The 17,820-nt window shown below is 26.4% G+C and overlaps 1 protein-coding gene across 1 annotated transcript in view; it reads left to right on the top strand.

Moving 5' to 3' along the window:
• Window positions 1–17,820, top strand: part of LOC112679270 (ALK tyrosine kinase receptor-like) — a 411,089-nt gene that overhangs the window by 342,421 nt on the left and 50,848 nt on the right. Inside the window, exons 3-7 of the mRNA XM_025549015.1 lie at window positions 816–1,026; window positions 3,926–4,047; window positions 12,628–12,771; window positions 16,252–16,407; window positions 16,509–16,643. Of these exons, the coding sequence (XP_025404800.1) occupies window positions 816–1,026; window positions 3,926–4,047; window positions 12,628–12,771; window positions 16,252–16,407; window positions 16,509–16,643 (768 nt within the window). The remainder of the gene's footprint in view (window positions 1–815; window positions 1,027–3,925; window positions 4,048–12,627; window positions 12,772–16,251; window positions 16,408–16,508; window positions 16,644–17,820) is intronic.

The raw sequence follows: 17,820 nt of genomic DNA, 5'->3' as shown, positions 1-17,820 counted from the left end.
TTAAATATCAATGGCATAAACATACAAGATGTGAAACGGTTTTATGAAAAATATTACCTCTTGAAACTGTAATGATTATACCTTTGGTGATGTTTTATTATATACTCGTAGTATAAAAATGTATATCTTTTTTTAAAAGGATCTTTTATGATTTTTTTTTGTGACTGCACGATTGTTTAATACATTTCACGTACGATATAAATATATTTTTTAAACTCTTAGAATATAATTATTTTATAAGAATATAAGACTCACGTGTATTTGAATGAGTCATGTAATAGCCATGTACAAAATAATTCATGTAATTATTTTTAAGATCCGTTGAAGTATTTTAACTGTATAATGTTAGTACTGTGTACAAATTGTATATTGAAATTCGTTAAAGAACTAGGAAGGGAAATGTTAACGGATCGTTTAAAAATATAGAAGGTTAGGTTCTCTCAAGTTAAATAATTAATGAACTCGTTATTACTCATTTTAAAATCCACAAATTTTCTAATAGAATTAAAATGTTAACTATTTCAAGGATTTGATATTATTTGTGTAATATTATGTCATAAAGAACCCACTGACGATATTGTAACACCTTATTTAATATACAGTTGAAATAATTTCTTGCGCACCTTTGTCTAGGGAAAATCCCAACTAATAATTAATATTCTCGTAATAATTTAAGACAGAAATAGTTTCAAAAATAAAAAATTGAACAGAATATTGTTTTTCATATTTCACATATTTCAGGATTTATATAGCGACTTACGGTGTTATGATTTGTATTACAAACTTTTAATTTACTGCTTTTTGTTTGTTCTCAGGAAATTTCTTGTTCGTCTACGGCCATGAAAATACACCCCATATCTATATACTGAGTCCTTACTACACCGTGGGTGTATTCGATAATATCGGGTGTTCATTATCATTTCAAATGCACACCAACGTCACGGTGCCCAGTCAAGTATCGATAATGCTTAAGACCGAAAATTATACTTCATTAATTCAGGACAACGTGGAGAACAATAACCCAATGTAAGTATAACAGTACTCAGATATTATACGCACAATTGAATGTGTGGTTCTAAAATTCGAGATGTAGTGATAATTTTAATAAAACATTGTTGAAGGTAACAAAAACAAAACAATCGAGTTATTTTATTGTGATATCCTGTAAATTTAAACATACCATTATGAAAAATTAAAACGTCTCGTAAGATAACTTTCAATACCGATTGATAAGATATCTTGATGTCCAGTACTTATAAATATATTTATTGAAATCATAAAATGTAGGAATTATTAAAATTATTTTGTGAAATAATACTGTATTTAATTTGATCGATAAAATAAGTTAACCCATTGATTTTAATTAATATTAAGTATATTGCAATCTACAAGAACTTTTATATGTTATATTTTATATTATTTTTTACAACTAATAATAAATAATTTAAATTTTTTATCACATTTATTCTTATAATCCAAGAAAGCTATTTTATATATAAGTATTTAAAAACAATTTTAGCATTTAAAACTTATAATTTGGTTATGTTATTAATTTTTAAACAATTTTTAAAGTGTGTTAAAATTCAAATTTATTTTTTACTAATCAGTGTTACTGCTGTCGTCGATTTTGAACTGTTTTTTTCCTAGGAATAATAAATTTGTTATTATTACGAGTAAAAGAAAGGCGTCAATAAATATATTTTTCATATTTTAACATGACTACGTGATGCATACCCAACGGCCAACACCACGGTTATTGATACTAAATTATTAACAAATTATTGTCATAATGTGATTATAACATCATGCACTATTACTTATTTTAAGTCATCATTATTTTATTCTTCAATAATTTAAATACCTATAAATAAACATGTTAGTATTTCTCTGAATATTTTATAGCATGTTCATATTTTCACATAATTTTTAAGAATAAAATATAACTCAGGAAATAATTAAGTTAATAATTTGAAATTAATGGAATAATTAATGTCAACTTTTCATGTACTTTTTAAGACTAGGGTCTACAACCTTTGAGAATACCAGATAAAAATCATACTAATTAAAAAATAAAGGGTATTTACTTGTTTTATGAAGTACATTAGTCGCCTTTCTCACTTAAAATTGGAGGATATTGGAGAATTTTTTGCTCAGATTTGATGAGACTGATTGGTGTTGTTGGAAGTAAATTGCAAATTACAACACGGATAGACTTATCTTGTTTAGCTGATAAATATGGTATTCTATCTCTTCCTCCTTCAAAAAGTGAATTAGTGACATGTAGGCATTGAGAGTGGTGATTTAGATTTATAGACGGTCTGTGAATGACTTGCAGACAAAGTTTTCAATGCCAATTATTTCAATTAGTCGTTACAAAGCTCTAGAAAATTCTTATTCCATGAGCAAAAATTGGAGGAGGGATTTTAATTGTTTGCGAAACCATTGGTTCAATAACAGGATTAGTGTTTGTGTCCAGATTATCGTCAGAGACCACCTTTGAATTTTTATCTAGATTTGTGTTTTGAGACAGAACTTCAAAACGATTTGAAGACGAAAATATTTTTTTATAAGCACTTGATTGCTGGGTTTGAGGTGAAGTAGGATTACAAGAGTCTGAAACATGCCTTTTATTAATGTTCTGAATCATATCATCTGCAGAACTATTAGTTGTGATGTTATTTGCATTTACCATTTTAATTCTTGTTAGAATCGATACCGGAGTTATTTTTATTGTTATTCATTTAATGTTATATTTATTAATTATGAAGTCGGTTAATGAGGTAACGGAATCGGCATAGAAAGGCAGAGTAATAGTGCGTCAGTGAGTTTTATATAAAATAATAAGGTCACCACGGTGACCTACGATAGTAAACAACGTATGAGTACGTACGTACGTAGTTGCCGCACAAGATGGATTGTCGAATTACGAGTTTAATATTACAAACCGAGGGCGGAAAAACGTGAGAAATATTTATCTTAAATGATAATAGAAGTTAATAAAAAAAATAAATAATAAATAAATAGTACACACTTTTGTTACTAAACAACGTAAAATTGAAGGTAGGTATAAACAAATACTTTGAGAACGGAGCGTACACGAAGTGCGTGTACAACAGAGACTGCTGTCGCAGAATTTAATACACAATTTACATTATTTATTTTTAGTTGCAAAAAAATAAAATATAACATATAAAAATTATAGCGCACAGCTCTAGGAATCATTACAAAAAAAAAAAAAAAGTTATTGCATTAGTCAAATAGATCTGTTACACACTGTATTTCTTACTTTTTATCTACGAACACGTAAAATATATTAAAATCTTATTTTCCGAAATGTAGTTTTTATTTGTAAAATCAAAAGTTACTATAGAGTAAAACATGTTTCAACAACGATGAATATTTTTATTTTATTGTTAAATTAATTTTAGCACTAAGAATTGTCCTGTACTTCGTACAGGTAACACAATTTCAGATTATTAAAATTACATATCAATTGTCTTGATCAAGAGATTAATTTTACAAGCTTAGAATTTTGCTAAAAAAATAACATTAAAAGAAGATCTTTGTTCACAATACAATTATTTTATTTCAATTGTCAATAGTGTATCAAGTTATCATTTATATTCGGCATTTTTATTGCAATAATTATTTAGAAAATGTACATGAGAAAAAAAATTGTCTATTTTTATGAAGTCATGTAAAACTTTTTTTTTTAAGATAAATTGCAGAATATGAAAATCTTATTCGTTGTACTTAATTATTTCATTAATTATTTTAAGTATTTTCTATCATATAGTATGCCTATTTAAAAACAGTATAAAATTAGTAATATTAATATTTAGATAAGTTTTTTACGATAAACTCAAAATATTTAATTTTTCTAACATTATTTAATTTTAGCAATATTTTTTCATGTACTGTTTAGCATTTGGGAGAAAAAGAAAGTACTATTGGGTCGGCAAACAAGACAAGTAATTATTGAAATAAACGTCAAGCCTGGGTCACATGTCGCCATCGATGATATTAAACTAGAAGATTGTTTACCTGGTAAGTGACTATATACTCAACACTCAAATTAGTGTCATTATAAATAATCTCAACTCTTACATACAATCAACTAAAATAATGTTCCAAGATGAATACTTTTTTTTATTAACTTTATTGTACATTTAACAAAATTAGACTTATTGACAGCTAACAAAAATTAATAATATAAAGTGTATCAACATTTATGACAAGACTTCCATGAAAATGTCATGTTATATTAATTTGTGTGGTTATTATAAAAAAAAAAAAAATATTTAAATTATTTTTATTTTTAACTAAATATAATCAACAACATTTTATATTAATTTGTTATGTAAATCTTTATAAGTGGATAACTTTGTGAATTATATTTTAACTATATAAGCGAAAAATAAATATTTCGTTTCTTTTAGAGAAATGAAACATTTTAAATTTGTAAAACGTATGGGAGTGTAATTATTTTAGAATTTATTTATTTTGAATTAATTTTTTTAAATTAACAAATAGTCCTTGTATATTTAAACAATTAAGAAAATGAATAATTCGAGACGTTAAAATAATATTGTCCATAGTAAATTCAAAAGAATTTACATAATAACACTACTGTGGAGCTATCATAGTTGTATACTAAAAGCTAATAAAATAAAAAAAAAAAAAAAAAAAAAAAAAAAAAACACTACTGTAACAATACAACGATAAATGGAAAAATATTAGTAATTTCATGATAATATAAATTGATTAATAATTGGTGTAAATAAGAACAAAGAAGTTCTCGCCAGTGGGAGGGATTGATATCTTTGGAATATTAATTTATCATCTGTTATGGGCGGAACTATAATATTGGTATTGATAATATTCAATTAAATTAATATATAACAGTATAATATTAAAATATTAATAATATAATGTTCAAGTACCTATTCAAATGTTAAACTTGTATTTCAAATATTTAAATAAAGAAGAGTGACAAAGTTTTGCTACAATGATGTTTATTTATTCTTTTAACTCATTTATTCAAGCAGTAATAAAATGACACATAAAGTTTCATGTAGTGGCCAAATCGTTTGGAAATAATCCTTTGAGGGTGGGATATAATTAGGTACTTTACGGTGATCAATGTGATTTAACGTTTCTTATACGAAATTATTTGTCTTGCGTTGAGTTCTAGTGGCGCGTTGGTTAGCCACATTCACTGATTGGTGTTGCGGTTGAACACTGGCTGGCGTTGCTAGCGACCGGACACGGAAACTGTCGGAGTTTCTAGCCGCGAAACCATTAATACATTACTTTTCTGAACTTTCGACCGGTAGAAAATAACCAACAGTTGTAGCCTCTGATGAAGATGCTCAATGTGAACACCCCAACGTCCTTACTGCGGATTATACAAAAAGTAATGCTAAGGTATTAAAAATCCACGCAAGTCAATGACCGCATCAACACATAATATAGTTCATGGATGGAAATAAAAAATCGCTGGATTAAACTCAAATTAATTAATATAAATATGCGTGTATTTTCATCAAAATACTAGAGCATAGTTTAATGATTTCGGGAGTTGTGAAAATTATTTTTTATTATTATTATTATTTTTTAACTGTAATAATACACAATAAAATTGCAATTTTTATTACTATTCCGACATCTTTAAATGTATTAGAATGTTACGTACATTATTGTACATGTTTCTAAGAATAAATTACGCATTTATTGAAAATATTATTAAAATATATTATTAGATTTTTTATAAAAAGAAAACATAATAATAAAAAATTTCTTTAAAACGTGATTCATTCGAGTTACAAATACAATAGAACGAAGAGGAGACATAATTTAATTTCATTTTACCTACTCTCGTTCAGTATTGTTTTTTTTGCCTGACGATTGAAATAAAACAAATAAAAATTAAAAATCGAGCCATATTTCATTAATATGTAAAAAATACTTAATCCTACTAAAAATTTGATTTGTTTCCCATCTCATTTATATCCAATCTTCCTGTATGTATCCTATCTCAAAAGAGTATCTCTGAAATATATATATATATATATAAGGGTTTTACATTTTTTTCTTTCTTATAAAATGAGATTTTTTATTATCAATCCATTAAATTATTTTTAAACCTTATTGTATTTATATAAAACACTTATTGTATCTATTTAAAAATAATTGTAAAATTAATAATTATAATATTAAACACATTTTATATTATTTTATAAAGTAACCATTCTTATTCGTTGGACATTGCAACATATTTTAATTCACAATGTATTTTTTTTTCTTTTTTTTAAAAAAAAATTTTAATTCACCTTAGAAAATACATTTAATATGGTCAACATTATTTGACTTTCAGTCCACGTAATTCGAATCATTAGATTTTTCTCTCGTTAATGGATGATTTTTTTTTTTTTTGGTTTTTTGTGATAGACAAAATGTTAAAATCTTTCATTATGTTTTATTATATTTGTTCACCGAATGGTTCACACAAACAAAGTAAAACGCAATTCATAGAATATTAATTGCAAATGTGTTTTGTTTACTTGATAAAAAATGTAGCATTCGATTGATCTAATCAGAGATTTCCAACCTTTATTGACTTGCGGCCACCTTGGGTATCTACTAACAATTTAGAAGAACTTTGTAATAGTTTATAAATTATAATATACTAGCTGAATTACCCGTCGCTGCCGGGTTATGGTAAAAAAAATCAAATAGTTGAATAATTGAATATAATAAATAAATATAAAGGATGTATCTTGTATACATCGTTAGAATAATGTGCAATTAACGTATAAAAAAAACATAAAATGGAAAATAATTTAATTTTTTAAGCTTTAATTACATTTATAAATACTATAGAAAGTATACGCAATATATTTATAACGGATATAACGCAATATAACGGGAAAACTGTAAATATTTCACCCAAAACAAAAAAAATTGATTAACAAATAAAGTTCAACGAATTTGTGTATTATTATTACACGATTTCTTTATAAACTATATTCATTGCATCTTTTTTGTTGTTTGGTATTATTTGTATTTTTAATTTTTCAAAATATCTAACTCTGGACATGATAACATAAAGTTGACCATGACTAAATACAGGTTGGGGTAAATACAGTCCTACTTTATCCAATGTTTGACCCTGCGCTTTGTTTATTGCCATAGCAAAAGCTATTCTTATCGGAAATTGATGTCTGATAAATGAAAAGGGAAGAGTTGAATCTGATGGGGGTCAAATCAATTCTAGGCAATAAAATACGCTGACCAGTTAGAGATTCCATGTCTAAATAATAATCATACATATTTCGTACAATAAATCTTGTGCCATTCATTAGATTGGAGATGACATTTAAATTACAACTGGTAAAACTTGTCTAAAATCTCCCAAGACAATAACATTCTCACCAAAGAAAACGCCGTTTTCTATTATATCTTTTAATAATCGATTAACAACCATTAACGCATACGCACTTTTCATAGGAGCTTCGTCCCAAATAATAAGTTTTGATTTTCGAATAGTTGATGCCTCCTTGCTATTAACCTTTAATTATGAAACTGAAGTATCTGTCAAAATCAAAGGTAACTTAAATCGACTATGTACTGTGTGACCTCCGGGTATTAACATTGCTGCTATTCCAGTCCAAGCAACCGGAATTACATCGTAACCCATTTTTATACAATTATTAATAAGGCATTTAAAGACGAATTTTTTCCCTGTACCGCCAGGTCCATCAATAAAGTATGGGTTAGGATCTCTTGTATTTTCAATACTCGCATATTTCATAATAGTGCGCCCACCGTGCAAAAAAAAGTGACAATTATATAAAAGGAATATTCCAATGGAACTTTGAAACGTTCCTACGAAACTTCCATTAGAGTTCCAAAACCATTCCGATAACGCAATATGGCGTGTTGTTTGAAACAGTAAATAAAACATAAATTTACTGTATGTTACGTTTATATTCCATTTATGTTTTTCTTAAACATAATTTTAACGTTTTTGTACAATATAATTGAATTGTAAGTTAAGTTTATATTACATTTATGGTACTCTGAAATATAAAATTAATATTACTAAAAATTGTCGCAGTTATGTTTTTATTTTGTTATAGTAAATATATTAAAATGTTATATTCCTGTCATGTTTTTTTATAGTTTCATGGGTATACTCATGAAATTACATAGAACTTTATAATGATTAATTAGAATATTAATATGTATAATATATATTTATAAAAATATTCTTCTTAACCTTGAAAATTCTAAACTAGGTATAGAAAAAATAATACGTATAAGATTTCCAAAAATTGTATATTTAATAATAAGCACAATTGTATAACAAATGTATGATATAACAAAGTAATACAATTATTAACAATAAGACAAACATACATAAGGTTCTGAATGTATTAATTTGCAATAAAATAAATATTATACGCATATAATATCACGTTGTTCTTGATTTGCGCTATCAATTAAATCATGTTGAATAGATAATGTTAATTTATCATTACGGCAAAAATTATACTTATAAAAACTATTTAAATAATTATTTTTTTGGACTTCTCTCTTTTGATGGCTCATCTACACACCGAGTACTTTCGTTAGGAAAAAGAATCATGAAAATCGATCCAGTAGAACTTCAAATATAACTGTCATAAGAAATCGCCTCACGTTTTAATAATATATATAAAGATAGAGATAAACACGAACACATTATAATTTACATTTTTTCTATTTATATTTCTATATTTTGTTTATTTATATTCAAAAGTTAAGGAAATCTTTGTTCTCGTAAATGACGTTAAATACAAAGAAATTCTTATCCACAATTTTCCGATAATATGAGCATGCATTTTTACGTCATGAATTCAAACGTAATTTATTTAGACATTTTTGTGTTTTGATAAAACTGTTCGATTGTTTTGTACTTCATCAAGTTTAATTTCCTCTTTAAGATTACATCAAGTAGTATTTATATTTCTATCAAGCGAGTCATTTATCTAATAATATTTTGTATTATCTTGACAATTGTGAAAATCAACTTAATAATTTCACGACCAAGGTTCAATTCAAGGTTGTATCATCCTGTTTTGGAACCCTTAATCTACCTGTGATTAATGTCTAGGATCAATAATTTTAATTTTTTTACAAATTAACGATTTGTTATTCATTATATTATAAAGGTTGACTTATTAAACATTTTAAACACCAGTTAAATTAGAAATTCAAATTTAAAAATAAATCAGACATTGTTGAATTAAGTTAAAATCACGATGAGTAAAATATACTATTGCTATTTTAATGATCCACTAATATAAACAATTGATTGAAATACACTTTTTTTTAAAAAAAAATAAGGTAATATTTTATATTTCTGTATAAATCGACAAAGATTAGCATGACAGGTTCTTTTTAGTTACCTAGTTTTTTTTATTATTATAATTAACATAAGTATAAATTTACATTTTCCCGACCCTGAATATTTATGTATTATTTTTTGATTAATCATGCAAATGAATATTTGTGAAAAGTTATCATTAAACAGTTTTGTGTTGAAAAATAACTATGGAATCATGAACAATTTTAATTTATTGTTAATAAAAGGGATAATATGTTTGTTTAGTACAGCATAATAGAATTCATAAATTAGGATCAAGCCCATTCAAATATTATTGTTTTACATCTCGGTTTTTGTATGGAGATAACAATTATTATAGTTCAATATTAATCATTTTCAGTTTTATTATTTAAAGATAAACATATTATTTTGGTTGATGGAAATTAATCCATTGATGGATTTAAAATGTTAACAAAAATAACTATTTTCGATTGAACTGATACCATTCGAATATTATATCATCCGTTATAGCATGGGTCCACAAAAAATATTTAAGTGAAAAAATCATAAAAGAGTATATCATGATAATTATAAATAATATGTAATAACTCAATTGCCTTGATAATAATATTATATCATTCAAAATATCAAAATTATCAAACTAAGAAGAGTAACTAACAGTGAAACCTCGGTATCTCAAAATCGAGAGGGATCAAAAAAAAAAAATTCGTCGTATCAAAACTTTGAGTTACCTAGGGAATTTAAAACATAAATACAATTTGAAATAAAAATGTTTAATTAGGAGGAAAAATATGTAATTATTATATCTACATATTAGTATTCGTCATTTAAGTATTTATATATTTTTTTTTTATTTTATTTATATTTTGGTCATTTACATTATTTTCTATGAAAGTAGAAAATCTGTCATTTTTGTTTGTTTTTGTTTAGCATTAGAAGTATTTTCAATGAAACTACCTAAACTATTAAGTGTAGAAAAAATATTGTCAAAAACTGACTGTTGTTGGAAGTATCTTTGAAGTTCATGAATATAACTTTAACACCGTTATCGGCCACTATCTGGACTATAATTAAATAACAATGTTATTACAACGTTGTGTTATAAGCTCTGTCATTTACTAATATTTTATAGTCTGAGCATTTTATACTTTATCTGATCTGTCATTATATAATAGATTAGATAAAGTATAAAATGCTCGATTACGATTCACTAACTCGAATATATTATATTTGAGTTAGTAAATCGTAATAGGCAGTGGATACCGGATAATAACGTCGACTTATAGAAGAATTCAACACATGAAAATTCGATATACTGAAATAACACGTAAGCCCAATACTGAGTGATCGGGGCTGAAAAAAAATTGACACAGAAATTTTAAGATAGCGGGATTCCACTGTGTTAAATCATTTATTATTTTTTGATGCACTATTAGTAAAAAAAAAAAAATATAGAGATAATACTCAAAGGTAGTATTGTCCTTACACTCTTGTATTGAATGTCTAGTTCATTATAATCAAACAATATTATGCAAATTATTTGTTTATTTATTTATATATTTATATGAAGCATTAAAATATCAAAGGCCTTGTCGGGCATTATTTCAAATCTTATGTGTAACTGAGGGTTTCAATAACTTAATTCATTTTTTTTTTTTTTTTTTATCACTTTTACCTTCTGTTATCCGAGTTATTTCAGTGTTTGTCAAAATATCTAATATAAGATTATTTTACTTTGTATAACTATTTAACGATATTTATTTATCTCGTTTTGCTTATAGCTAAATATATTAATTTTTTTCAAAGAATTTTCGTTTTTTTTTTTTTCTAACACGTTGATTTTTCAATTTTAAATAATATTGTTGAAAATACTAAAAATTACTATACAACTTACCTATATTTTGATATTATATACATGCTTAGAAAACACAAAATGTATTCTATCTATGTCCTTTATACATTTCTGAACTACATAACCGATATTGATGAAATATAATAGAAGAGATAGATTAGACATTAGAGAATAACAAAGGCTAACTTTTATCACGAAAAAATTAATGTAAAGTATCAATAAACTTGATAAGGAACAAACGAGTAGTTTTTGTTTTGTTGTTGCTATAGCAACCGAAATAAACGGAAAAGAACCTTAGTCATAAGCTTCAGTGTGCAACTAGAAAATTCTAAACGTGTTTGTTTTACTGAAAATAATTTCCAAAAGTGACTATTTTCTCCAAAAACGACAATCACATCTATTTATATTACAATATATTACAATATCCTAAATTTAAAAACAATGGTATTTAAATTAATTAATAAAAAAAAGTGAAAATTAAATAAATTAAAAAAAAAAAAAATGAAAATAAATTTAGAAATTATGAAAATATTTAAAATAATTTAATTTTAATCATTAACTTTATAATTTTATTTATTCAATTTATAAATTAATAAAAAAGTAAAATTAAATAAAATTAAAAATATATGAAAAAAATTCAAAATAATGTGATTTAAGGGTCATTTCGAGTGATTTATACTTAAAAGAGGTATTACGTCTCAGCGAGTAACATCCAATAGGAGTTGAACAATCACAATTTTCTTACGAAGCAACATTGGGTAATTTAGCTATAAATAAATATCTAAAAAAGAAATGCAAATACCACTCACTCATTGATCATTGTTATATTTCAAAAACGACAAAATTTATAAAATTTAAATGAGACTTAGTAGTCTCTTCAATACTCTATACTCTATACTTGCTATAAGAAGGGATATAAAAAATAATAAAATTCTCAAACACGGTTCCATGTTGAAGAACTGGGTAGTTCTGCTTATAGGAAATAATACCATACGGATTCAATTAAAATTTCATTTTAATTGTTTTATAACCAATAGTTATACCAAACTAAGCTTGAAATAGTGTAAGATAATAATCTATTAAAATATATGTTCCCGTTAAGACTGTTCCGTGTGAACAGTAAATGAAAATGAACACTATAATTTAGAATTGAACTATTCGATTTAACTAATAACAATAATTAATAATTAAATAATCGTTTTTCAGGATTTTCACACAATGACATTACAACACAACTTAATACTCGTATACTAATATTAGTTCATTATTGCTTATTCATTTTTCTTATACTACATTATTGTGTTCTCGATGGCATATATTTAATATTTTATGAAATAAACTGTAAAAATAATTATTGTATTGCATTAAAAATCGTTAATTTTAGAATATTTTACTGGCATAACCGACAGTGGTTGTCCAACCGACTCGCATTTCTTGTGTTCTGACAACATGACATGCATACCGTATCACCGCGTTTGTGATATCAGTCCGGATTGTCCCGATGAAACGGACGAAACCGACAACTGTTGTAAGTGCAATTTTTCTACTGTAATTTATTAATTTTAGTTGCCGTCTACAATGACCTAGTAATAATAGTATTTTATCTAAGTAAGTTGAACATACGATGCTAAACGGTAATTGTTCGATTACACGTAAGTCGATTCGCTTTTCGAGTATCCGGGCAAGCATTAATATTAACACCTTTAGCGCCAGAGGTAATAGTCGAAAATAAGGAGGGGGTAGAAACCACAAGCATTAAATGCAGTCATTAGTTTTAAAAATTCACTGAATGTTGAATTCAAACGAATAAATAATATAGTTTCTAAAGTATATAAAGTCAATTGGCTTGATTAATTGCATTACCGACACGCGTATCGATGTAAAGTTCATGTAACCAGACGCGGATCCAGGAGGGGGGTCATGACCCTCCCAGAAAAACATCAAGATTATGTGCATAAATTGCGTTTTCAATTTTTTTTTCAATTAGATTTTTTCTTGCAATAAAAATAGCATAAAACATATTATATTTATGTTTACATTTAAACTAAATCACCACTTATTCATAAAATCATAATTTCCATCCATCTTCTAAGAATATTAATAGTGATTATAAACTTACCGACAGACTATAATATTGTTGGCGAATAAAATTTGTATTTAATATAAATATAATAGTAAATCTGCGAAAATGTTTGAGTGTTCGACCTTCGACGGAAAAGTAATTTATCTTAGACAAGATTACTGTCTACCCGTTATCCGTATATCTATATAATATACAATATACTTGCTATGGCACCGCTAATCGTTAATTTAGACTCTAATAACTTGTTAAATAATACTATACATGCGATTATTCTCTACTCTCAGGCGCCTTAAGACATGGCTTCGTTCAAATATGGGAGAGGAACGCTTCGTCGGTCTCACTTTGCTTAATATTCACAAGAACTACCCATAAATGTTGATAATATTATTTCTAAATTTGGAAAAATAAAACAAAGAAGATTAAACTTTGTCATTTAATTTTAAAAATTAACAATTTCATATATTAATAACTAGGTTTAGAGACTTGTAGCCTTACAAAATTATTAATAATAACGCTCTAATTTTAATTTTTTTTAATTAATAATTTACTTTAACTATTTTGTAATTCTATATTATCTTTTTGTCCTTTCAAAAAAATAACCTCCCCCAATTTTAGTTCTAGATCCGTGCCTTCATGTAGTTTAAACTCTTCCGATATTATCTTCATATATTTACATCTTACATTATCTTAACATTATACACAGCTATTATTTTTCACTCATAAACTCAAAGTAAGCAATAATAAGCAAATAATATTACAATTTTAAATTAATAACACTTAATTACTAATAATAATTTAATTAAAAATTATTGCATTTAGGCAAAAAATCAATTAATGTCACTCAAGTGTGGCAAGGGTAGTTGTTTTTTTTTTTTTTTTTAATTTAATTTTGCGACGATTGCTATTAATTATTAACAGTTAATATACATAAGCATACATGGAGTACACTATTTTTATTTTTTTAGAAAATTATTATTTAATCATACATGGATAAAATACTAAAAATGTTATCAAAAATAAATTACTGAAAATGTATTATCATAAAATCTCAAATCCGCGCGGAATCTTGGCAATTATAGCGTATTTAAAGTAAACAATTTCCTATCTCGTATTATAAACAATATTTAATTTTCATAAATTATTATTTTTTTTGGATTATGAATAATATGACTTTTAACAAGGCATCGACGTGACACGGTTTCGGTTATATATTACTCGGCCTTAAGCTATAGTATAGCATTACCGCAGATGTGTCCTGGTCTGGTTCGGTTAAGTTATATTAGGTTAGACTAGTTGAAAATAAAATAATACTAAATTAATGAAAATATAAGTCATTAGTAAATTAAATAGTATTTAAATGATGTAGACGCGGACCGCCACCGGGTCTGTCCGTATGTGTGTTCCGGGATCGGAAAACCATGACCTCGCGTTATGGACCGTCCACCGAAAACCATAATTGTTGTCGCATGTGTATTGTGTATCGATTGTATCAATTCATGTAACTCGCGCAAGCGCCTATGTTTATTATCACCGTAACAAACACCGTTACACCATCGGACATCACGGTTATTTAAATTTCCAATCATATCGTGTTGTTTTGTGCGTTCCACATCAGACGCGTTGCCCAACAAACCATTGTTTTAGACGGCATACATTTATTCGTGTATTTCAACACTCGGAAACTTCGTAAAATTGCTTACTGCACTATGTGAATAGCGAAAGGTTTCAATGCCGAAGAGATTAAATATGTACCGAAGAAAGTATTTACTTAAAGAATATACAAATTTTTTCCCATAACAGTCTCGAAAAACAATAAAAAAAACAAGAACAAAACGTCCATATTATTTAGATAAAGATTTACCACTAGTAAAACTATTGGCCGTTGTTAAGTTTGAATTTACATGACATTGTTGGGGTCTGCGAAATGTTCGATACATTCAGTAATAACTTGAGGACTGAAAAATATTCCATTTTAGACAAGTTTCCGGTTTATCGTTTCTGTTATATCTGCAATGAAATTTTCGTGGGATCAAATACACTGTATACTGTTTTTCTTACAAATAGAAGACTGTTTTTGACAGGTTTTGCCATAGAAATAACAACGTTTACCATTACAATGATATTCGAATAATTTATGCTATTTTTTTTTTTCATATATATAGAAAACAGACATTATGATTTAAAAAATATAATTTATTCTAAAATAGATTCATTCACTCGATGTTTCTATTTAAAACGACGATGTAGACACAATGGAACTATATTCTATCGGTATACTCGTTTGTATGTTTCTATAAGGTTTATTTTGTATATGTAGATTTTCATTTATACTATTCAGCACTTGTAAGCGTGAAAAAATAAATTATACCCCGGGACAACGACTAGAATTTTCATACATAACAAATAAGATAAGTAATCGGACGTAAAATGTTAAGCAGTTTATTTTTGGTAAGAAAATCAAATCGTTAAATTTCTATGACTACAATTGGACTAAAAACACTAAATTCAACGTATAATGTTAAGACTTACTTCAGTAATTTCAATTTTCTGTTCAGAAAATATTTGTTTGTTTGCACTCTATCCATATGATATTCCAACACAGAAATGGAATTATAGAATTCACAGAAATTGAACAAATATTTCCTCCTTCCTAAAATATAAACCGAATAAATATACAAATTGTATATTCAATGTGAGTATCAAAAATTTTTGACATTTTCTATAAACATAAAAAACAAAACGGAAAAAGATATCGGTTAGGTGCTGTTTTCAAATGCGCGCTCTGATTTATACTTTATCTATTTCAAACCTAATCGATTAATATACACTATATATATATACTACACACAACTACTATTGGTTATTACCGAATGTTAAATAATTAAATATACTTACACAATTATTATATTTGTAATTTGATTTTAGTGCTTGTTCCCCCCGAAGCCCGATGTACATTCGAATCGGGGTTCTGTGGCTGGCAAAATACGTCCGAAGAAATGTCTCTGACATGGAAACTGAACAAAGGTGATCGACAAAAGTTCACCGGACCAAAATGGGATAATACTTATCAAAACCGATCTGGTAACGCTTTAAATGTCACACAAATCAATGGATTTTATATTTTGTTTTTTAATTATTTTTTTTTTCAAATAATTAACTTTTAAAACTTAACTTTGTTGTAGGGACATACGCTTACGTAGATATGTCCGGACCATCTTATCTTGGGTCGGCAGCACGCATGGAGAGCATACATTTTCATCCACCGCCTCCGTACTGTTCTGACCAACAGTCGAAATATTTCAACACATGTTATGTAAGTAAAACATTACAATGTTCTTACCATATATACCTACATGCGTCCAGGCAAACATAATTACTTAAACACTATCAGCTGCATCCTGTTACTTAATATTACTAGAATATAAACAGATTGCAGCCCAATGCATATAATAAAGCGCAAAGACGGTGTGTATAATTATACCAAACGGCCAACTCCTATTTAATCAGTTTAATTTCAAGGAAAACAGGTCGAACGCTTCAAAAATCCTAAAACTAGTAAACTAATTGATTTGATGTCCACAAGGGTTGATAGCTAAAATATATAGACGATACTTATTCAAATTTCCTACTGATCAGATGATCACAGCCCGAGGTGTACGCCACAATAATGACAGAAAAACTGATCGAAATCGCTTTTTTTTCTTTTTTTTTTTTCTTAACAAAAGAGATAAAGTAAGCATATCGATGTAACGTAGTGCCATTATAACAAATATAATTTGAAATATAAATCATATATTCCCCATAAAATCACACAACTAAATCACTTTGAACTTCTATCGCTATTCTCAGCAAATGATTTATTTTTAAAAATCTATTTTTATTCAAGCATAAATTAGAATTTTTCTCGATGGGTTGACCACATAATAATTTCACGTTCTTTTGTTCAAATCAGCTGTTTTATAATTAAAATTGTATTATACTTAGTGATCAATCATGAAATTTGAAACTAAATTTATTGAATTAATGTCCGAGGAAAATATGAAAAAAAAAAAATAAATACTATGGTATCAAATTATTTGTCATTTGTCATTTATTTACTCGTGTTTGATTGATAAAATTTAGTACATTCAAAAAATAATTGTAGCTAGTCTTTCTAAAGCGCTTTCTGAACTCAGTTTTTTTAATCTTACGAGTAAACTACATGACATTTTTAATATGATTTTAAGACATTAAGAAAATTACTAAAAAAAAAAAAAAAAAAGAGTTAATAATATTATTCATTATCATTCATAAAACTTGTTATTTTTAAAAATTTACTTATTTGCAGACCATTTTTCTAAAATTATATAATGGTGGTGCGAGTTTGATATTCTTTTTTAAGTCATAACACATGACTATGTACTATTGACACTTTCGAATGAAATTTTATATTATTTTCAAGTCATTGTTCATTAGTTTCATAATTTTTTAATAAAATGCCTATGTTTCTTAATA

The sequence above is a fragment of the Sipha flava genome, unplaced genomic scaffold, assembly GCF_003268045.1.
Source record: "Sipha flava isolate LNK unplaced genomic scaffold, YSA_version1 0_pilon_pilon, whole genome shotgun sequence".
Taxonomy (NCBI): Eukaryota; Metazoa; Arthropoda; class Insecta; order Hemiptera; family Aphididae; genus Sipha; species Sipha flava.
This window is presented reverse-complemented; position numbering and strand designations above follow the sequence as displayed.